The 23,514-nt window shown below is 35.5% G+C and overlaps 3 protein-coding genes and 1 pseudogene across 7 annotated transcripts; all 4 read left to right on the top strand.

Moving 5' to 3' along the window:
- The first annotated feature begins 1,241 nt into the window (after nt 1-1,241).
- On the top strand, nt 1,242-8,581 carry LOC122515518 (neutral and basic amino acid transport protein rBAT-like). Of its 5 annotated transcripts, none has more exons than XM_043632904.1 (8): nt 1,242-1,739; nt 3,059-3,191; nt 3,306-3,519; nt 4,127-4,263; nt 5,761-5,954; nt 6,044-7,064; nt 7,141-7,409; nt 7,484-8,581. In XM_043632904.1, the coding sequence occupies exons 2-8, from the start codon at nt 3,090-3,092 to the stop codon at nt 7,707-7,709; spliced, it is 2,163 nt and encodes a 720-aa protein (XP_043488839.1). In that variant the 5' UTR covers nt 1,242-1,739; nt 3,059-3,089; the 3' UTR covers nt 7,710-8,581. The 5 variants fall into 5 exon arrangements, with proteins under 5 accessions (XP_043488839.1, XP_043488840.1, XP_043488843.1 ...); XM_043632905.1 differs by having other exon boundaries at nt 1,242-1,862; XM_043632908.1 differs by lacking the exons at nt 1,242-1,739; nt 7,484-8,581 and adding an exon at nt 1,871-2,257 and having other exon boundaries at nt 7,126-7,220.
- Nucleotides 8,582-9,299: 718 nt separating this feature from the next.
- Nucleotides 9,300-10,941, top strand: LOC122515532 (annotated as a pseudogene).
- Nucleotides 10,942-11,694: 753 nt separating this feature from the next.
- On the top strand, nt 11,695-13,567 carry LOC122515605. The gene is made up of 6 exons (XM_043633006.1): nt 11,695-11,712; nt 11,818-12,308; nt 12,428-12,601; nt 12,785-13,109; nt 13,192-13,347; nt 13,470-13,567. The coding sequence occupies exons 1-6, from the start codon at nt 11,695-11,697 to the stop codon at nt 13,518-13,520; spliced, it is 1,215 nt and encodes a 404-aa protein (XP_043488941.1). The 3' UTR covers nt 13,521-13,567.
- A 359-nt stretch (nt 13,568-13,926) lies between these two features.
- On the top strand, nt 13,927-23,472 carry LOC122515514 (small subunit processome component 20 homolog). The gene is made up of 11 exons (XM_043632897.1): nt 13,927-14,090; nt 14,180-14,460; nt 14,554-19,719; nt 19,836-20,091; nt 20,166-20,771; nt 20,863-21,426; nt 21,527-21,709; nt 21,823-22,162; nt 22,248-22,675; nt 22,757-23,026; nt 23,108-23,472. Exons 1-11 carry the CDS (start codon nt 14,046-14,048, stop codon nt 23,255-23,257), a joined length of 8,289 nt encoding a protein of 2,762 aa, XP_043488832.1. The 5' UTR covers nt 13,927-14,045; the 3' UTR covers nt 23,258-23,472.
- Nucleotides 23,473-23,514: the final 42 nt, after the last annotated feature.

The following is a 23,514-nucleotide window of genomic DNA, read 5'->3' as shown; positions in this document are numbered from 1 at the left end:
CTCACCACTGCGCAGGAGCGGTTAAATAATTACATAAAAATGATAAAAATGCTAAAATCGGAACGTTACAATCTTAAATTTTATGTATTAGATGTATGATTCCCTTTATACACATGCGCAACGTTCGGAAAGTCATATAAACAACTTTCAATAAAAGTACTTTCATAGAGGACAACGTCTCATTTCAACGGTGGATTTCGAAGGGGAAGGTACATAGATCATATATTCCGATCTTTTAAACAACAATAGACGCTTGCATCGATTAATTAACAATTATTATAATGTATAAATGCACTCTTTTTATGTTACAGCAGATTTTTACCCTCGAAGTCATCACTACGCAGAAGCATTAAAATAATTACATAAAATAGATAAAAATACGAAAATCGGAACGTTATACTCTTTAATTTTATTAAATAGGTTTATTATATTCTTTTTATACACATGCTCAACGTTCGGAAGGTCCTGTAAACAACTTTCACCAAAAGAACTTTAACAGAGGACAATTACTCATTTCAACGGTGGATTTCGAGGAGGAGGGATCATAGAACATATACTCCATGCTTTTAGACGATAATAGACGCTTGCATCGATTAATTAACAATTATTATAATGCACTAATGCACTCTCTTTATGTTACAGGAGAATTCTACCCTCGAAGTCATCTCACCGCGGAGAAGAATTAAATTATTACATCAAAATGAAGATATTAATCGTACATATACGCGAAATATAATTTATTTGCGACATACCCTGCATTTTATGAATGCAATCTTCTCACGCGTACATAGGTATTTTAAATCGTTAGATTTAACAACAAATCTTTGAGATTTTCGTCTAGTTGAACGCCCTAAACGACTATTTTTGAAAATCTATGTATAAATGCATTTCTAAAGGCACACATATATGTTTATACATTAAAAATTAAATATAATTTTATTTGCAATTCTATTATAATATAACTATATTATATATATTATCAAAGAATATATCATATAGCATATAGAATATTCTTTGATAGTATTGTACAGTCATAGCGTTAAGTATCTGCTATCGCCTACTGGTGGTCCCGGTAGTAACTATAATGAAAATGTGTAGATAAAAAAGGGGACTTGTGAGCTTCTATGTAGTTCTGTATTCTTTTACATTGGCAGTTAATTCAGATGGTCACACACGCACACACACATGTATATATATACATATATATATATCAGATATAGAAAGAAAAGGATTAGATAAATCGTATTCTTTGAATACTCGCTTGTGCAAAATATAAGGAAAATTCGAATGCAACGACAGAGTGCCAATATTTAGGATCCAGAAGCGCATGAGAAGGGATGGAAAAAGAGACGATCGTTTTCGTCGTCGAGTTTCGTTGGCGGAGCGGTAAATGGCTTAGAGCGCAGAATCGAGGAGGGCGCGGACGTCGGGTTAGAGAAACGAGAGGAGAAATCGTGTTGCTAAATATAATACGTCGAGGCACGCGGTTTCCAGGACCGAGCGGACGGTTCGTCGAAAAAGTCCGCGAAACTGTATCGTTCTTTCACGGGGCTCTTTGCCCGGACCTTTACGGACACGTTCGTCAGTTTGTCAGTTCGTCAGTTCGTCATTCTCGTATAAGACTCGCCGAGGTTGGAGAAAACCGGTGGTGAATTGTTTCTCCCTCTCCTTTCTCTCTTTCTCACTCTCGCATTCGATTGCAAGGGGGTAAAAGTACCACGAACGCATTTTTCTTCTGTGTACGTATTTATATACATATGCGAGCGGGTGGGTACACGCGCGTGATCAACCGTTCGTCAACAACGAGCAAGCTTACACCGCTGAATTTTCCTCGGTCTCGTGTCTAATCATAGAAAATAGAAGTACGTATCTTTTTTCCCGATCGAATCGTCGTTGCGCCGTGTACTTTTTCTATTTAATTTCTAGATCATATAAGCGAATCACGCGCTATATTCTTTCGTAATTAATTTCTCGCGTTAGTTTTAGTGTCATCGATTGTAAAATGTACCATATCCATTTTGGGTCTGGTGCAATTATTTTTGGCAATTTTTCTTTCATCTAGTTTAAATCAATTTAGTCAAATTAAAGGCGGTGAAGGCAATTGGACGACACTTATCGATCGTATATAACGTATAAATCATCATTTCGCGTGGGAGGTAGAAATGAAATCGTTCGATGCAAAATTGAAACAATTCTCTCAGCTGACGGATAATTTATCGAGCCTGTCTTCGAACGTTTCATTTCTACGAACACACACGTAAGAATTTATGCACATAAATACGAGGTATATTCGTAGTAATCAGTTTGTTGACGAGTTAACAAGTTAAATTCGTTTTGAACAGGCATTGTTCTTTTGGCATTATTACAAGATGCATAGGTAATACTTATATAGTACGAGCTCGTTGAACGCGGCGCAACAAACTCCAAATCACAACACGATCGATAGAATAGTAATATAACGATGAATGAGATGCGATCATGCGATAGTAATCGAAGTATCTTTGCGCGAAATTGATTCGTGCCTGCAACGGAACGGAATATTTGAAGCGCTAAAAAAGAAGAAGATACACGCATAATAAAAAAAGAAAGTAATAAGGAACGTTGCCTTAACATTTTATCATACGTTGCAAGTATCGAGCGCGAAGAATAAACGATTGCGTAGTCTCGATGGGTTAGCTCTACCTATTTTTTTCTTTTTTGCTATTCGACGTTAAACGTATGCATAATGCGTATGGACTAACGTTTAAAAGTCAAGATACGTGTATACTTAAAGAGAATGATGACACCGCAAATAGTACCAAAGCAATTATCTTTTTATTCTCAAATGGCTTGCATATTTTCATAGTAAAACACACAGTTAATCGCGCGAGTTCGACCGTGGAAGGCAAGAAAGTTTTGAAACCCTAAATGCCTTACGACAAGGGCCGCGGATCGATAAGGAAGAGTCGGTCAACGTGTTACGTCTAGTCGAAGGAAAATAGAAATGTTTGCTTGTTCGTAGCGCGCGTCGAACGACGGCCATCGTATCTATACGTTTAATCACTCATTTCGTTCGTAGAAGAAAGAAAGGATCCAAGCCAATAATAAAGATGAATATTCCGAAAAGCGACGGCCTCCTGTCGGTGGTCTTACCTTCCGAAATTCCATCTTCTGCCAGTTCGCAACAGCTTTTTATAAATCAGGACCAACAGGTGTGTTTGTATGACATAGATAGCGCCTTATCTCTGTTCACCCTCAGCCACGTTTCTTCTTTCGTACCTTTCTGCAAACTCCGAAATCTCAACTAACAATAAGATTAATAATAGGACGAGGAAGCTTCGGATTGTCCGCTTTTGACGCCGAGTCCACCTCCGGCCGTGCAGATTAATAATTCCCTCGAATCGGCGCCGATATACAGGCCTCTAGAAGGAGTACCTTTGGAGATGATAACAACGCCAACGCTCGAGAACATAAACGAGGAGGATGGACTTAATGCGTTTATGAATCTCGTTAACAGTTCGTGCAAACCTCTCCACGATGGTATGTACCGTGGTAAAGGCCTACAATCCATACATGTCTTTTTAATTCTCTTTCTCTGCAAAGCGCAAAAAAAATGGAGACACGTGTAGTAGATTTATTTTCTGCTAGGTGAAATCTTTCGTTGCATGGTTCGACGCGATTCGACTAATGCGAGGAAAAAAGGGAGGCATGTTCTTCGAATAATTTAGTCGGTAGAAAGAAAGGAAAGAAAAGAAGAAGTAGTAATTCTCGTGACTCGACTGCATTGTTGTTGACATGGTCGTCGCGCGGCTCTAAATACCTTACGTAATCATTCGTGGTCGTCATCGTTGTAGTCATAAACGCAGAGAACGCAAGGCGCCTGGTCACCAGGATCCAGTTTCAATTTATATCGCGATTAATCTTCACGAACTTGTTCTCCCGCTCTCGAGTTCCTACGCAGAGAAAGAAAACAATTCATTGAAAGAAATTGAAATTAATAAGAACGAATTAAAACTAATTGTGTTGATGATAATCGTACGAGTACAATTCCGGCAGCATTATTATTTCATTTATAATTGTAGGATAAAAAGAGTATTGTCTTGTAAATCCTTATTTGATAGAATTATTCAATTTGAACAACTTTCAGAGCCGAGTTCGCGCGATCCGATGGTGGAATCGAGCACAAGCGGTAGCAGCAGCGATACGAACGAGCCGGTTTGCGCTCAATTACTTACACAGCTGAATACCGCTTATCAACATTTAGCACCAGACGCACAAGCTCTAGTAAGTATTTAATTAAAGTGATTAAAGTGTCGGCAATCGAGTTACTTATCGCATCGAGTTTCCTCGAGTGTCGAAACTCAAGGTGTGCCACCGCGAACTCGACTAATACTTTTTCTTTTTAAATTCTCAATATTCGCGGGTTATCCTCATCGAATATCGAATCTATTTCATTCATGTACAATGGAATCTACGTTATTGGTATGTATATTGGATTACGCCCAGTGAAATTATTCATTCGACTCGCGAACTGGGGGCACCCCACGTAGACACGTTCATTTTTATTTCCGAGTTATTCCTTGGGCTCTTTTTTCCTGCTTTTTTCCTCCTTTTTAGTCGGCTTTTGTCTGGACGAGCAAGATGCGTTTCCAACTATTAACAAAGTCAGCCGTCGTTTGGTATGAAACAACTATAGTAGTATGACAAATTTTAGAATACGACGGAGAGGGATAAAGAAAAAAACATTTTTTAGAAAGGGATGGCGATTGGAAATCAATGCTACCTGCTGAACACGACTAATATCAAAATTGGAAAGTTATTTAAATAAAAGATACGATATATATATATATATATATATATGAAATGGATTTGCAACAGGTTAGAGACGAATAAATAGGAATGTTTAGTCAGCTGATAAATCATCGACGCGTTGTACTTACACTTATGCATACGTATCGTATGTGTGTCCTATCACTTGCACGCCAATAAAACGATAATGAATCGCAGCTAGACGCAGATAGACGCGTTTGCTATACACCGGTCTAGCGTTATTTATAAATCTTTTGCTTGTACGCACACGTTGCGATTGACACTTGTAACTCGAGCCTTGGCCGATCACCTGCTTTTTATTTTCCCCATTGGTCGTCTTTGTAATCGCTCTGTGTCTTCCTTCCTCGACCTCATGACCGGATAGAAAAGTCTTGGAAAGATGCGACACGAGCGGTGGTCATATGGCGTTGTCTATTAATATAATGATGCTGTGGATCATTCGAGCTCGTGACAGGATTTATTAATAAAATAGAAAAGACTGTAAAAGAAATTTACGACGATGGAAGGAATATGGTGGACATTGGCAAGATCAACGATACTGTTAACAGTCATTTAAAAGAGCGAGAAGAAAGATCTTTGAACGATGCCGTCGGGACGCCAATTCGGTAAAAGAACATATCGCATCGTATCGAGATATAGGCCAAATTATATTGAATATTTGCCAAGGATGTAATGCTCGCTTGCGAAATGAAAGAAAGGACGTCGTCGCGATGCCTCAATTATCAATATCTCTTATTCTCCCTCTCTCTTTTTATTATTAAGCAACCAAGTTTTGCGAATGAAAACACGTTCCGATAGCATCTTGGTATGAAACGCAAAGCAATGTATGTACGGCTTAACTACGAATTCGTATCAATTTTTGAATCCGACTTTTATGTTTCGTCTACTAATAACTCAGTGCTTATCGCTTTCTAACAAATCAAAAAGTATACTCACGCCATAACTCTACAGTTTTACAATCAGGAGAATGGTGGGAAGCCACCGCTCGTTGGAATACAACTGGTCGTCCCCAAGTCTCCGAAAGATTATCGATTTATGAAATGGAACTGGCCTCTGATAAGAAAGACTTGTTTTTGGTCGTTGATGTCGATTTTGGCTGGATGCACCGGTCTTGTCATAGGTGTCCTCGCGACGATGCCTAAAAGGTAAGATTTATTATTATCAATTAGGTATACAATTAATTATCCAGCCGAATTCGACGATTTTGATCGTTTTTAAATATTGTACCTTTTAGATGCGATCCTTCGGTAGAGTGGTGGCAAGGCAACGTCTTCTACGAGATCTTTCCAGCTTCCTTTCAAGATTCCTCGAAGGGCGGCGACGGTATCGGTGATTTACGTGGCATTACTATGCGCCTGGATTATCTCAAGAGACTCGGCGTTCGTGGAATTCGTTTGAATTCGATCTTCCCAGCGCCGCACTATCCGGAATATTATTCGGACGTTAGCAACATGACAGACATTAACGTGAATCTCGGTACGTTGAAGGATTTTGAAAAACTGGTACACGAGATACATCGTAGAAACATGAGCCTTATCCTGGATTTACTGCTTTATCCGTACGTAAAGACCCTCGAAGGCGAGGAAGTGGAAACGATTAAGCCGAATAAAACGGACAACGCGATCCGCGAAAGAAGAGCTCTGCCAAAGGATTCGGTACTCGAGGATGTAGTCCTGACAACGCCTCCTGGCTCGATTCAAAAAGTTCAAGACACTTTGTCGATGGTTAGCAGTACTTTATCACCCTTCGAAGAACCTAGAGCTCTACCAGTTTCGTCGGATTTCATCGGTAACGATCATCCGATAAGTTTGGCTATTAAAACGTGGCTTGGTAGAGGGGTCGATGGATTTTATTTGAAGGGTCTCGAACGTTACGTTCACGAAAACAACTTTCCAAGTATACTAAGACATTGGAAATCCCTGCTCGGTCCTCGGAAGATACTCATTTGTCACGTGGATGCGCTAAATGCTGCGATGCATTTCGACAGATCGAGAAACACCATTCTTACGAGGATAGATCTGATCGACGTCGCTTTACGCGTATCCAATGGAACTGAGGATATAAAGACGCAGGTGGAAAGTATTACGAAAGGTATACTTTTCGAAAAAGCATCTTACCCGTGGGTTCACTGGTCCATCGGTGGCGTTGATTTCAGAAGAATCGCTTCCAGTATCAACGTCAAGAACGCTTCGATGGCTGTCTCTCTTTTGGCTTTGATGCTTCCTGGAACACCTAGTATATTTTATGGAGACGAGGTAAACACATGTTTCATTAAAACAAGATAAATTAGTTTCAAAGCCTAAAAGTATCCTTAAGTATTTTTATATTTAGAAAGGTATAATTGATTGCGAGTGCGAAGATCATCAGGACTTGGCACATTTGCATAATCTTGCACCGATGCACTGGGAGAAGAAAGACGGATTGGATGACAAGTTTACATCGGTCGGGGTCACTGCCTGGTTACCCGAGGCTTCGAAACCTTTGGAAACGAGTCTGACCGGCACGATCGCCGAAATGACCAAATTGAGGTCCGACACTCCGCCGATTTACGTTAAAGCTATTGCCAAGGATAACGGAGTCACAGCTAACTGTGATATTAGGTAATTTCATTTAGGAATTCTCATAGAATCGTCTATTAGAATTCGTTCGAACTTACGTTGATCGATGTCCTCAGGTACACGAAGGATGAGATTATCGTGATAGAACGGTGGTATCCTCGAAGAAATTCGTACGTTTTCGTCGCCAATCTCGGTAACGAGTCGAAATCGAAGGATTTGTCGTCCCTTTATTACGGTGGTCACGTCGTCGTTGGATCGGCCAATAGATTGAAACAAGATGTTTTCTTCAAGGAACTTAACGTTCCACCTGGCGAGGCTTTCGTCATCAAATTGGACAAGTGAGAAAATTCGAGCAGAGTTCCTGAAAACAACAAAATAAGATGTCGACTCATATATTTTCGGTGACGCGTCTAGTGCCAAGTGTTACACGTATTATCCAACGGAGGAAGCAGCTTCTTACCGTAACAGTTCAAGTTCCTCTTTATGATTGTATTGCACGTAGACGATATCTCGAGACAAATTCTTTCTTTAACGACTTGATCGTGACGACCGGTAAGAAGCAGTTAATTAGGTACAAACACCGCTCAACCTTTTTATCGAAATGAAGTTTTAAGTACAGCAGGGAAAAAACTACGACGACTAAAATGTTCCGTAAGGTTCTACGATACGATCTACCGATCGGATTAATCGTCACGTCTGTAGAATCTTTATTCACATTCCGAAAGAACAAAGACAGTCCGATTTCGTAGATCGAGTTGATTACTTTATACGAGTCTCTATGTGTTCACTTTGATAGTCTAGCGGCCTGTGGAACTTTCAATCTAAAGACACAACGAATGTTCTTCTTTTTTAATTACACTCTTTTTCGATAACGAATCGTCAATGATATTCTCCTGAGTCTCTAAATAATTTGATTTACTTGAAATTGTTAACGGAGATGCGATGAATGTTTATCGAAAACTTTTTGACGTGGTACTTTTAAGCAATACAAATATACACAAATATTTTCATGAGAATATATGTACCGCGATGAAACAAGCGTTAATCTCTTTTTAATGCGTACTCGCGTCGACGATAATTTTAATCACGTCAAAGAATAAATATTTCATTCGATCAAATATTTTCTAACAATTGAAATATGTTTTTGATCGATCGGAATTTAAGCAATTTGCATTAGAATTATATCTTTTCTATATAATATATCTTTGAATGCGTCTCTGTGTATGTTATTTCGGAGAAACCTTAACATTCCCGAAAACGTACTTATATAAAATACATATTGTACATAGCACAGATATTCTCTATCCTAACGTTTATAAATAAATGAATAAATAAATTCGTTTTCTTTTTAAGAACTCGACTCGAGATAGCCAACTAATATCTGGATCGTTCGCGTAACCGTTGTTGGGCGTAAATGCGAACGTTATGTGAAAATTGTTGTCAGAGAGGTTGCGTTTTTCAAACTTTAATCCACGCATCGATTTTCAACGCGAAAGCCACAAGTTGGCAAGTTATATCGAGAATAAAAAGTAGTTGAACAAGTTGAAAAAAATGCCTTTTCTCCATTTATCGTGAATAACAAGTTGCGATGAAGGATAATTAACTTATGCTCTCGCAAGAAGAAAACAACAAACTGATGAGTTTTTTTTAGCAACGGCTAGCTCGCTAATACGAGGGAGAAGTACTTCGAATAAAGTATTAAAAGGATCGTGGCGAGGGAAAGCTTAGGCTCAGGAATGAATTGGTCAATTTTATGGTCAGTTTATCGTAAGCGTTTGCGAGAATAAAATGGAAATGGACATCGAAGTAGGAAATAATAAAGAAGTTGATGGCTTCCCTTCAGAGTTTTGTTCGTATATGAAGTAACAATTGTTTGATTTCAGACAGCGAATTTCGAACAGCTTTCCGATACTGTAAAAGTCTTAACATGGAACAGGAGATGCCTTAGTGTCGTGGGAATATGGCCTTTGAACGTTCACGATCCGATATTCCTTTTTTCCTTTGTGTATTTGCTAATTCATTGTACTTTAGGAGTCATGGATTTAACTAATTACTCGAAGAACTTTGATCTTGTCGTTGCAAACATTACGGAAAACTTGGTTATGCTAAATACTCTCATCAAAATCACTATCTGCAGACTGCATAAAGATTCGTTGGCGCAGTTTTTGCTAAACATAAGAGATGATTTTAAACTTGACAATTACAAGAATCGCAAAGAACTGTTGATATTCTTCGGATACAATAGATTATCTTTTCTATTCACTGTAGCCGCATTATCTTCTATGGGTTTTATCTCGATAATTTATTTCTCCCTGTCATTGATAACAAACGTGCAAATGGGTAATTATTTGGAACATTTACAATATCAACGCTTGAATTGTATCGTTTAAAAAGGTCTAGCAACGCATCTGCAAATCTGACGAACGGGATTTTTTGCAGTTATGGATAATTCGTCTTTTGGTTATCAGCTGCCTTATAAGACACGGCCTATCATAGAAATCAATGGTAGTACTACCTATGCCCTTAATTGTTTATACCAAGTTATTATATTACCGTTGATTACGTTCGGTTCCGTTGGTTTCGATTGTTTCTTCATTACATTGTCTCTCCATGTAACCGCGCAATTGAGCTTACTAAATAGCAGAGTTAAATCAGCTTTGGAAGATCCGAATGGTTGCCAAATCGGAATGAAAAAATTGATTAATAAACATCATCGATTAATAAGGTAAACTTTTCCTCGATATTTCTCAATGTTGTTCGAATGTCTCGGGACCGACGACTTGAATTTCTTCGCAGCTTGATAGATATTCTGGAGGATGCTTTTAACCTGGCAATTCTAGAACATCTCGTTGGAACGACTTTTAATTTGTGTATTTCCGGTTATAACACGATAGTAGTACGTTTTATTCATCGATAACAGCAACAATATACGAATCGGTAAACGGAAAATCCTAATTAACTCTTACAATTAATCATTTCAGCGTTCATCCAGTGGCCAAGTTCTCGAACTTTTTCTGTTCACCGTATTTTCAAGTATCATCCTGAGCACATTGTTCGTCTACTGCTATATCGGCGAATGCATCATTCAAGAAGTAATTAATATAAACGTGCACAATATTTATTACAGAATATCTGTGAAATTGATTAAATCTTCATTAATTTAGAGTAGTAATTTTGCCGTGGCGTTTTACGAATACGAATGGTATAACATATCGCCGATGGATTTGAAAATGGTTTTAATTTGTATGATTCGAGGGAACAAACCGCTACAATTAACTTCTGGAAAATTTTTCGTCTTATCTTTATGCACTTTCACCGATGTAAGAATTTGTTCAATCATACTTTTTAATTACATAGATAGTAAGTACATTTCCTTTTACTCTTCTCCGTGATTTCATTCTTTTTTCACTTTTCTAGATATTGAAAACTTCATTGGGATACCTGTCGGTGTTACGAACATTGTTATAATCGAAGAAAATCGATAGAGAAATAACTCGTACGCAAATCTGTCCTATTTATGTTTGATTAACAATAAGTTGATTATAAATATGTCGTAATATGTCGTTAATAGAAATTTACTTTTCGTACTTATTTACGTTCATCTTTCTATTATATTACTGTATTAATATATTACGAGTTTGTATTTTTTAGTCACTTGTCAAGAATTTTGCGATTTACTTTTTCGAAGGAATTTGACATCGAAGAAAAATTCACTGTCTCACTGACAGGAATCTATTTCGTTTCTAAAGTAACTGCGACCTTTTTTCGCCTAGAACGGGAAAAAACGTTAAATGCTTCGAAAGAAAGACAAATTGTATATCTTCACGGTTACCAAAGTTTTTTTCGTATTTTCTTCTTTTCTTTTCCTTCTATTCCGTAGAGAATTCTTAAGAGTTCGGTTATAATAATTCCGAACGAAGGAACTTTTCAACTGAATTATAGGGTAATGAGAAAGGGTTGATATAATTGTAGAGCTTAGAAACTTTGAAAATGAAAGAGCTTGAAACTAGCTCTTCTTACAATCTAGCTATTATTTTTTACTAAAGACGTATTAACTACTTGATTAAGGGAAATTGCATGATCGATGGGGCTAAAGAAGAAAAAGAAAAAAAAAAAGTAAGAAAGAAAGGATAGGATAACTGTATCATTCATGCGCATATACCATTCTATTGTTGTAATCCATTATTAGAGGTTCGTCGTCTAGCAGACATATCAATTTTTCTTACCAAAACTTGGATAACTTTTTTTCCTTCGTACGTCCAAGTTTACCTCTGGAGTGGATCAGTTGTTCGAGGGCCAGTTTCTCGACAACTTTCGTGCGAATCAAATGGAAAATAAGGGAAAAGTACGAGTACAACTTTACACATTTTTTAATTAGTTTAATGCTAAGAAGAAATCCTTTTCTACGAGTTTGCGTGTTCGCAAAATATCAACGTTGTTGTCGTTTCAGAGTGTTGAATCCTCATATGCCATCAAAGTGTTAACATGGAACGAACGATTGCTTCGTATTTCGGGTATTTGGCCCTTGCAAGTACGCGACTCGATATTTTTAATATATTTTATCTACGGATGTCTCATCGCGTCTGCGAGTTTTCTCAATCTCTTCGATCATTTGTTGGATTTCGATTATGTTATAGTGAACCTTGTTGAAAATATATTAATGTCTACTACTCTTATGAAGATGATCACTTGCAGAATAAACAGCCGACCGATTGCTCGGTTCCTGAAAGAAATTCAACAAGATTTCTCCTATGAAAATTATCGTAATACGGAGGAGAGATCGATATTTTATCATTACAACAAATTATCATATAGATTTATCGCGATAACTGTGCCATCGATGACCCTGGTACTCGTCTCGTATTTCGTTAGAGAAGCTCTAACGTCTGTACAATCGGGTAACGTTTTACACACGATTATTAATGTTCTATTATTCGATTAGTGTCATTTATTCCAGTTATGCTTAATACGACATTCGAGTATCAGTTACCTTACAAAATAAAGCCGCTCATAAAGCCAAAAGATACGATGAGTTTCCTTCTTGGATGTATATATCAGAGCCTGTCCATTCCTCTGATCGTTTCCGCTTACGTTGGAGTCGATTGCCTTTTCGCTAGTTCGGCCCTTCACATAACTGCCCAATTCGTGATACTGAAACACCGAATTGCGGAAAGTTTAGAGGATAGCAAACGAGGTATAAGGAATGTAATCCTTGAACATTGTCGTCTCATCAGGTAAGAATTTGAGTCTCTCATTAAAGTGCCAAAGAATGGAGAAAGACTTTATGATAAATATTTCGAAAATTAGCTTTTTCTTTTCACGCCAAGTTGCAGTGCTTTTTTGTCCTTTGAATTGTTTTTATCGAGATAAGTACACGTGAAGTTAGACGATTGACTATTGACTAATATAATTGTAAGTATCATTTCGGAAGTATACTCAACGCATTTCAGATTGGCAGAAACATTGGAAGATACTTTTACTGCAATTATTTTTCAACAATTATTAGCGACTACGTTTCAGCTTTGTTTGGCTGGCTATCAGATGCTCGTGGTAAATAGATACGATACTATACTTTCTTTACTTCCTTTTTTCCCAACAATTTCAGTTACTCTTTTTCCTTCTCTTTCCCAGTCTTTGGCCAAGAAGGAAGATGATCAAGTTATTCTTTTTCTAATACATGCTTGTGGATTATCGACTACATTATTTGTATATTGCTACATCGGTGAAGGTCTCATTCAGGAAGTAATTCGATTCGAAAGTCATTTGATCTACCGAAACGCTAAGTTATTCGCAATGTAATCAAGTTTGATATTTTTTAACGTAGAGCATGAACTTGAACGAAGCGTTTTACAACATCAAATGGTACGATACGTTATCGACAAATTTCAAATTAATTTACATTTGCATGATGCGCACGAGTAAACCACTCCAACTGACGTCTGCCAAATTTCGCGCCTTATCATTGTACACTTTTACCGATGTGAGCATTCAAATTTACTGAACTCTAACTGCTCTTATATCTTTTTTCCTTTATACATTAATTCCAACTATAGAGAAAAATTTCATTGGATAATCAAATATATTTATCAATTGTATTTGTAGATACTGAAGACATCTATGGGGTACTTATCTGTTCTGCGAACATTTTTATAAATTAATTTACCCGTTAAAGTGTTTATACAAATTGTTGCATAATAAACTAAATGTTATAATAAAAATTATACTTGTTAGACACACGAGGATAGATTGAGCCATTATTTTCGTAAAAATATATCAACAATTGCTTTACTTTTATTTTGTATACATTATATATCAAAAATAAGTTTATTTTAAGCTATAATCATGTATATAACCGTTGCAGTACAACAGCTCGATAGTGAGAGAACAGAGAATTAAGAAAACTTATCGTTTTACGTGTTCCGTAAATTGCCGCCATGCTACGCCTAGAGAATAGTTCCTTTCAAAATGAGTAGAGAGCGCTTCTACGTAGAGTCTTTTCTTTGAAGAGAGTTTGCTTCTCTAGAATTTTCCTGCTTTCCGGTGTACACAATACGAGTCTTCTTAGTTGTTTCCGGTTGTTTTCCCAACGTGTTATAACCTCGTAGTGCGTATCACGTGTACCATTTATGATATTAATTATTAAATGAAATAGGGGCAATTTTGGAATAGTATATCAAAATGAAGAATAAACCGTTACGGCACAAGGGAAAAAATACTTTTCAGGTACTGTAATTACATGACTGTTAAATATTTTCTCCGTAAGATACATTTTTTATTTCACATTTGATCTAACATAAAATTTTATTCTACAGTTTAAAAAATTTTCCGAACGGGTAAATGAAATAGACATTGATATTTTTCATCGCGTTGTGCACAAAAATGAGGAAGATGATGAGGAGATTGAAACGTATTTTCATGAAACACTGAAAAAATGGAATTTTTTGAATTTAACAGAGGGCTATTGTAGCTTTAAAAAACAAGTGCATGATATTGTTACTCTTCCTCAATTGTTAAATAAGAAGCAGTATGTAGTAGATTTACTTTTGGAATATCTAAGAAAACAAGATGTTTTGTTTTTACAACCTATACTGGAGTGAGTATTGCCGAATTTCAATCTTAATCTATCAACTTTCATTATTAACGATAATTAAATAATATATAACATATGCACCGTTGTATATTACAGGTTGGTAGTTGCTTTAGCAAAAGATCTACAAAAAGATTTTTACGAATATTTTCCGGAATTTTTAAATGTCATAGTCAGTTTATTAAAAACAAAAAACTCGGAGCAAATAGAATACGCATTCGTAGCTCTTGCCTATTTATTCAAATTTCTATGGCGGTATTTAGTGAAAAATGTAAAAACCGTTTTGGATTTACTATTGCCACTATTTAATGATACACAGCCATATTATATTAATAATTTCGCTGCAGAAAGTTTTGCATTTGTCGTTAGAAAAGTTAAAGACAAAGAAGGATTTGTCAAATTATTGTTAAAAATAATGGAGAATAATGAACGCGGTGCTATTGGCTGTGGAAAATTAATGTTCGAAGTAATATCTGGGACGCAAGGTCAATTTCATTCCTGTGCAGAGCAGATGCTATTGATTTATTTTCATTCTCTAAAAGATGAATCTATAAATCAAGATCTCGCATATACAATCATAAAACAAGTGGTTAATTGCATTCTAGAGAATATACATTATTCCAAATGCGATGAACTTTGGAACACATTCTTTAAAATGTTAGATACAACAACCAAAGAAGTTGCATTAGGAAGAAAGAATCACGTAGAACTTATTTTATGTCTCATGAATATTGTTCTCAAGCATAAAAATGGAAGGATGCTCAACAATCCTGCACCTGTGATTAAAAAGCTGATGCATATGATTGACGATTTTCAAAGAAATAATGTTTTATCGGAGATTATCAATGCGCTAATAAATATTCTTCTATCTGACGTTAAATTGACTCAAGAAAACTCGAGTAATATGCTTGGTAAAATAATGTCCATAGATAATGTAGAATTATTATACGATGCAATTGAAAAATTGATACACTATTCGTCATTCGAGTCTCTGGTATTACCACATTTGCTGAAACGATGTAATACCATTGGAGTGAAATCCGAAGAAGTAAAGTTACTAGGTAAAATAATAAAACAAAAAGTACCTCCTTGCCTTTGGGGTATAACTTTGAACAAATGGAAGAAGTACAATCTGGATATAAGAAATATGTCGGAGGAAAGCATAGATTATTTCTTGAAAGAATTGAACGGTGTAATGGATTCTACGTCATTAGATGTTTTTTGGATTGTAATGATAGTACCACATTTTAAATTTGTTCCCGAGGATGTTAAGGGTTCGGTAAGGAAACAATTTTTGACAGTTTACGATGGGATACTGCATTACGAAAATACGGAAAATTCGGCAAATGTTATGAAACTTAAGAGGCTTAATTTTATATTTTTGTTGTTACTCGATACGATGATTCATATTTCGGGCAAAGATGAATTTGATGAATTTACCAAGACGCACGATATACGGATAATGCGGGTGTTAGAAAAACAGAGCGATGATCCTTTCATTCTCAACGCGGTAGATCTGTATTTAACGTTTTACAATGGATCGCCGTACCAGGAAAAATTGTTCAATCAAGTATTTTTTGACACGTTACACAGTTGCATAGTTAAAAAGTTAAATTCGCCTATTCATCTAATTCGTTTGGTCGTAACACATATTTATTCATTATTTGCTAACGTCGAAGGTATAATGCTATCTAAAGAAAATATTGAAAAGAATCCTCTGGATCTGATTTATTTAGCTGAAAGTGCGCCAGCGACGATACAAAAATATCGAGATAAGTTGTTACATTTACAGAGTTTAACGTTTGACAATAATGCCATAACTAATTTAAATCCGAAGTATTACGAAATTCCTCTTAGATATTTATTGGGCAATTTGTATATTAATTTTTCATTATTATGGGATCCTGTAAATAATATAATAGCAAGCTACGCTGACAAAGCTTGTACTCAATTTTGGCCAGTATTTCTTTCCGAATTGAAGGATGCAAGTGCAACTAATAAGACATATCAGGAAATATATCGATGTGACATCATTGAAAGTTTGAAATTAGAAATATATAAAATAGATGATAAACCAGATAGTAATAATTATCAAATTCTTCTTTGGAAGTGCATGTCTAATTTTGTTAACTACTGTGAAATGAAAAATAGAGATTTGACAAGTTTTTTTATCGAATTCGTAAATACGAACTTTTTCAAATTGAATTCCGAAGATGCTAAAGTTTGTAGCATTAAGAAACATGAAAATGCATCTATTGCAAACGATAATATGAACGAAGAAGACGATAACGACGATGAGGACGAGGATGACGGCGAGGATGACGACGATGAAGCAACCGAAAAAGACGTGTCTTCAAAAGTAGACAATACTAAATTACCTGCGCAAGACAGAATACACAAAGTAAAATTATTACTCGCGCAAATGGAGATATACGGGAAAATGAGCAATCCCACTGTATTATATAGAGAATCAGAAATGCATCAAATATATTTGGATTTGCTTGCTTCTAAGAATCCGGAAATACAAAAGGCTGCTTTAAATTGCCTTTGTACATACAAATATAAATATCTTTTACCGTACAAGGATCATTTGTTTAATTTAATTAGCGAGAAGAATTTTAAAAATGAACTCGCACGTTTTAATGTCGACACGGAAAGCAAATTTATATTGGACGATGATCGCGACGGGCTTATGCCTGTATTGATGAGAATAGTTTATGCAAAAATGATCATGAAAACTGGAATGCGAACTGGTGGTAAGGCTGGTGGATTGTTAAAACGTAAAATTATATTGCGTTTTCTCGCTGGTTCTCGAGAGGATGAAATGATCATGTTCGTTGAAATGGCCTTTAAACCTTTTCGGAGATATTTATCATTTTCTACAAACGCGAATGTCGACTTGAACGCATTAATAGAGAATATCGTAGATTCTATTGATCTAAATAACGTCATCCCACCAAAACGTTTATTAAGTATCGTGAATTTATTAGGAATAATGATTGAACAATTTGGGGCGAAAATGACAAGACAAATTTTACCCTATTTACTTGGTATACTGATGTGCATCGGGGCCAAAGTCAAAGGAATTTTACAAAGATCGGATCAAGTCCATTCTGGTTATTTATCGAGCATCAAAAATATTAAAACTAATTGCATCGCTATAATGGCAAGATTCTTTTCCCATTTTGAAGATTACCAATGGAAAAGGCACGAAATAGATGCCGTTTTAAATGTCATAGTGTTTCCTTGGTTGGAAAAATTACCCATAGAAGGAATTCATAGTCCTACAGCTTTATTAAAATTATTTATGTCTTGGAGTCAAAATTCTCGTTATTATCCTCTGTTCGTAAGGCATCAGGAGAACAATATCGATATTACGGTTCTTCCATACGTTATGAAACTTTTATTGGGAACGAAAACGCATCCGTCCGTAATTAATGCAATTTTGGAGATGATTGAAAAGATGCTAACAATGGAGGATTACGGAAAAAAGAATTCAGATGCGGATCGTATGGATGTAGATATGCCTGTTCAACCATTAACGTCTGTCCTTACGAATTTACTTCCTTTGAATGATAAACTTTTATCGGAGGGTATTAATTATGGATCCGTTATTTTACTTCCACACGTCGATGATATTTTAGAATATATGAAGAAAAAGCTTAAAAACTTTAGCAGAGGTATGAACAAAACTGAATTAACCATTCTATCGCGTATCTCTGAGTTTGCAAAGGATCCCGATACGTGTGATACATTATTGGTACTTATTTTACCAATATTAATAAAAAAAGCAGCAACGTGTGAAAGTGAAGACATTATTATAGAATTCCTAACGACCGTTACAAATCTCATAAAACACGTGAAGTCACCGGAAAATCATATTAGAGCTCTCGCACCCCTGATTGGTACGATATCGTCGTCGGTGCCTGCTCGCAAACTTTTAATACAATTGTACGATATTATTAGTGAAAGATCTGCCAAGGAAAATCAACCACTGATCAAGCTAAATTATAACTTATTATTAGGGCTCAATGCGTGGGATCGCAAGTGGATTGAACAACCGGATTTTCAAAAAAGACTGGATACCTTCAACAGTATTAATCGTTTAATCGAGTCGAATGAGATGACATTAAATTGTGGCGTGTCTATTATTTATAATTGTTACTTCTTTTTAAAACATGATTCGGATTTAGCTATTAAAGATTATGCTGGTCAGTGCCTTAAGACTCTTGGTCCTTATTTGGCAAGAAAATATAAAGATAATCCATCGGACAGACGTTATATAATGGACGAAACGATTTTACAACTTATAAAGAAAGGAATAAACAGTAAGTCTGAGGTGTTGTGCTTCCAATCGATCGGCTTTTTAGGACATATGTCGTTAGAATGTCCCGAAGTACATCCTATTTTACGCGACTTATCAGTGTTGTGCAACAAAGCAGATCCCGAAGTAGACTTTTTCGAAAACATGCAACATTTGCAAATGCATAGAAGAGCTCGCGCATTGTTGAAATTCTGTAACGTATCTAAGACATTGACCAAACGGCCAAATCCAAAAACGCTCACGCAATTTATTCTTCCACTTGCTGCAACCTATTTGTGTAATGAAGCTTATTTAAACAAGAACAACATGATAGATGCAGCTATTGAAACGGTTGGTACCGTTTGCAAACTTCTACCTTGGTATCACTATGAAATCATTTTGAAATATTATTTAAATGCGTTGAGAAAAAATGTTCAATTTCAAAAACAAGTCATTCGATTAATCGTGACAATACTGGATTCTTTTCATTACGATCTTTCGAAATACAAATCTTCGGAGCAAAGTTCCAAAAAAGAATCGACAATGTCTACCGATGAAAACGAACTGAATGACGTGAAAAACGACGATGAAGAAGACAATGAAGATGAAAACGAAGAAAATACTGAAGAAAAACTGGACATGGAATTGAATAATGAAAATATTCCTGATATAGAAGACAACGATGAAAAGATACAGGCAGACTTGCCATTATTGCAAAGACAGATAATACTATCGCAGTATGGAGCAAAACGTGTTATATTTAGTATATCAAAAAGATTACTACCACAATTATATCGTTCTATCACGGCAAGGACCCATCAAGATAGTACGCACAAGATTAATAAAAAAAAAGTAATAGCCGATACCGAGGAAGAGGATTTAACGAGAGTTCCTATTGCATTGGCACTAGTTAAGTTATTGCAAAAGCTCCCAGAAGATATTTTGGAGTTCCATCTACCAGGGTAAATGCATGCCTCTTATTTTTAGTAAAATCATCAAATAAGCACACTTTCCAGATTTCATTATATCTCATTAATTTTGTTTCTTCTTTCCTTCCTTTTCTTTTTCTTCTTTTTAGTATCTTCATGAAACTCTGTACTTTCTTGAAATCTCGCCTAGAATCTGTAAGAAGAGTTACTCGCCAAGTACTACAGAACATAATGATGACTTTAGGACCAAAGTATCTTCATTATCTTTTAAAAGAATTAAATAGTCTTTTAACAAAAGGCTTCCAAGTTCACGTTCTCGCGTATACGATACATTCTGTTTTAACTGTTTTGAAGCCACAATTTAAAAAATTTGATATCAATAAAAACTTGCAAAGTATCTTATCGGTAGGTCAAACTTTTTTCTATTACGCAACTATATATTATCAAAAGTTAGCTTAATTAATGTTTTAATAATATAGGTTTGCGAAATCGATCTCTTCGGATTAACCGCCGAAGAAAAAGAAGTAATTGGTATTACCAAACATATTACAGAAGCTAAATCAACGAAAAGTTATGACATATTTCATATATTGGCAGAATATATAACAGAGTCTTGCTTAATCGATTTGATAATGCCGTTGAAAGATGTTCTCGTAAGAACGCATTCGCATAAGATGGTGCAAAAGGTCGTAGAATGCTTCAAAAATGTTTCCCTTGGTTTAGCAGATAATACTTTTATACCGTTGGAACAAATGCTTATATTTTTGTACGGGGTCGTATCGGAAAGTATTCCACAATTATTGGCGAAAAAGAAACAAGAACGATTAACGGAAAAACAAGCGGAAGTACTGCAGAGGCAAAAGCCAGATTGTTTGTTAATACCTGCAGAACCAAAAAATAGAATGGGAATAAAGGCCGCGTCTAAAACAACATCGAATACGAATTTTCACGTGATGATTGAATTTGGTTTAAAATTGTATCATATATTTCTAAAAAGAGAAAAAGTATCAGATGCGGAATTCAAGCCATATTTGGAGCCCCTCGTATCGGTTTTAACTAATTGTTTGAAGTCCCAACACGTTAAAGTAAATTTATACATAATATTATTACTTATTTTTACGCATGAATTCAATCAATTTCAATCTTATTCAATTTTTTTGTTCGTACGTTTCACAGTTGTGCACTCTAACGTTGCAATGTTTAAATTGGATACTCAAGATGGATTTAGTATCTGTTCGCGAATCAGTAAGTGAAATTTGCTCTACCATCTTCGACATTTTACACAAGTATGCAGCGGCTGGTTTGAGCAAGGGAGATAATTTTGATCTCGTGATGGCAGCTTTCAAATGCATGTCAGTACTAGTTCGCGATGTGAAGCATTTTACAATTAGTGCTGAGCAATTAAAAATTTTGCTTTTATACGCCGAACAAGATCTGCACGATAGCGATAAACAAGCAACAGCTTATGGATTGCTCAAAGCAATAATCAAAAGGAAATTGACGGCACCGGAAATGGATGAAATTATGACAAAAGTAGCTACATTGAGTATCACATCGGAATTGGAACACGTCAGATTACAGTCGCGAACCGTATTTTACTCGTATCTCATGGAATATCCTCTTAAGAATCGTCTCGACGATCACATAGCATTTTATTTATTTCAATTGGAATACGAAATGCAATACGGCCGTATTAGTGCGTTAGAAATGATTCATAGCATTATTACAGGATTTCCATTGGTAAGTTTTTATATATTTTTTGTTATATTTTATAATTAGAGATAGTCGTATATAGTTTTAGTTTATATATGTATATATTATTACAAATTTGTTCTTTTAGAAATCGCTTATTAAATACGCAGGACTTATATTTGTGAATACCGGTGCCAGATTGGTAAACGATGACGATCCGGTATGTCGAAAACTTTGTGCAAAGTGCATTAAGGAAATGCTAATACGATTACCTCACAACGAGAAAGATAAACTGTTTGATATTGTATTTGCCTGGCTGAAAGACTCGCAGGTATTTTATTCATGTAAAATCCCAATCTAATCTTAAAAAAAAGTTTGCACTTTTTTTTCAAGCAAATATTGAAAACAACAAAAGAAAAAGTAAAATAATTGCTTTTCCTTTAGATAATTCATCGACGTTTAGCTGCGCAGATATGTGGTATATTTATTGTCGTTGATAAGGGAAACTTTGAGTCACGTCTTGCAAATATTTTACCTGTTTTGTCGCAACAATTTTACGATAATATTAATCAGTTTCAAAAATTTACTCCCGGTTATTTCGTAAGATTACATTCCGAAAAAGAAAAGAATAAAAAGCTTTCAAAAAATTGCAATATAAAAGATCCAGAACGATTAAAGGATCATCACTTGTATCAAGTGTTGCAATTATTATTAAAATTGTCGGCTTACTGTCCAGGATTCCTAAGAAATAAAAAATACAATAAAGAAATATCTTCTTTTGCCGGTTGGTAATAATTGATTATTTTAAAATGAATTCTACATACATAATTAATTTTGCTCGGTACATAATTAATTTTGTTTTTATTTAGAGTACAGTCAATCTTTGTTGGCACATCCACATCTGTGGGTTCGTTTAGGAGCCACGCAGCTGATCGGTTTTATACTCTCTGTTCTCGATGTGGACAAAATTGCAGAAATTTTACAAAATCCCGATGAACATTCTACAATAGATAGTTATATTTATTCTAATCCTATCGATACGTTAAAAAGTTTATCCTTGGATTTAATTGCGCAACTACAACCAGATATGACGTTTGAAGAATTATCGGACCAAGTAATTAAAAACTTAATCTTTATTGGAAAGATTTTGAAATCAAATAAGAATTCAAACAAGGATAACGACAACGACATTAATAAGGACAAAGGTGACAATATTTTATCCCTTAATTGGCTGATGAAAAGATTGAGAAAAAGTGTAAATATAGAAATAATTCAAGCACCTAAATCGATATCGGTGGTAAGTATTTGATTTAATGAAAATATTGCCTAATTTTGATAATCTTTCTCTGTTACGAATACATAAATGCATTATTATCAGAGAAGTGCAGTATTCAAATGGATCGCCGGTATAGTGGCTACTATACCAATCGGAGAATTGAATCCAATTCTTTTTAATTTAATGTCTCCATTGGTAAGAGAAATGTCAACGATCGAAGAATCGAATGCTCCTTTGCGTCAATTGGCAAAGGAAGTAGCTACCACGATTAAAAAACAAATAGGTGCCGAAGAATATGCGAGATTACTTAGTAACGTGCAACAAAAGCTCGATAGTAAGAAAACAGAACGGCGAAAGATGCGGAAACAGCAGGTAAATTAACTTTAATAAGTCAAATGTTTGCTGGAATTTTCTAAAGCGTAATCTTTTCACCGAACGTATTTATAATTACAGTTTGTAACGGACCCGGAATTAGCGGCGAAACGTAAAATTGCGAGACAACAAAAAAAGAAAGAAAGTAAAAAGAGAAAGTTAGATAACGCAAGAGGTAAAAATGTATCCAGGAAACGGCCGAAAAAAGAAATCGATTTGGATAATTTTTAATTATAACGAAAATATTTTGTAAATATGTAAAGTATTTATTTAAAGTAGTAAATATATTTGGTACGAATTTGCAAGTACGATTTTGTAACCTATTACAAACGAGTCTATTAAAAAAAGAATGTAATTTTTATCTTATCTAGTAATGGTGGAAATTTTTGCAATATTTTTATCGGTCAGGCACGTGAATTTACTGAAATATATGAATTTAATTTGAACACGTTCGTACCCGTTTCTCGTGATTCTCTCCATTTAAGTAA

The sequence above is a fragment of the Polistes fuscatus genome, unplaced genomic scaffold (genome assembly GCF_010416935.1).
Source record: "Polistes fuscatus isolate 324 unplaced genomic scaffold, CU_Pfus_HIC Scaffold18, whole genome shotgun sequence".
NCBI lineage: Eukaryota > Metazoa > Arthropoda > Insecta > Hymenoptera > Vespidae > Polistes > Polistes fuscatus.
The sequence above is the reverse complement of the archived record's forward strand: the minus strand, read 5'-3'. Positions and strand labels throughout refer to the sequence as shown.

Coding starts and splice junctions, on each gene's coding strand:
- LOC122515518 (XM_043632904.1), top strand. CDS start 3,090: ATGAATATTCCGAAAAGCGACGGCCTCCTGTCGGTGGTCTTACCTTCC. Junction 3,192..3,305: donor TTATAAATCAGGACCAACAG/GTGTGTTTGTAT, acceptor GATTAATAATAG/GACGAGGAAGCTTCGGATTG. Junction 4,264..5,760: donor CACCAGACGCACAAGCTCTA/GTAAGTATTTAA, acceptor ATAACTCTACAG/TTTTACAATCAGGAGAATGG.
- LOC122515605 (XM_043633006.1), top strand. Junction 12,309..12,427: donor AATGTTCTATTATTCGATTA/GTGTCATTTATT, acceptor TATATATCAGAG/CCTGTCCATTCCTCTGATCG. Junction 13,110..13,191: donor GTGAAGGTCTCATTCAGGAA/GTAATTCGATTC, acceptor TTTTTAACGTAG/AGCATGAACTTGAACGAAGC.
- LOC122515514 (XM_043632897.1), top strand. CDS start 14,046: ATGAAGAATAAACCGTTACGGCACAAGGGAAAAAATACTTTTCAG. Junction 14,091..14,179: donor AGGGAAAAAATACTTTTCAG/GTACTGTAATTA, acceptor TTTATTCTACAG/TTTAAAAAATTTTCCGAACG. Junction 14,461..14,553: donor TTTTTACAACCTATACTGGA/GTGAGTATTGCC, acceptor TGTATATTACAG/GTTGGTAGTTGCTTTAGCAA.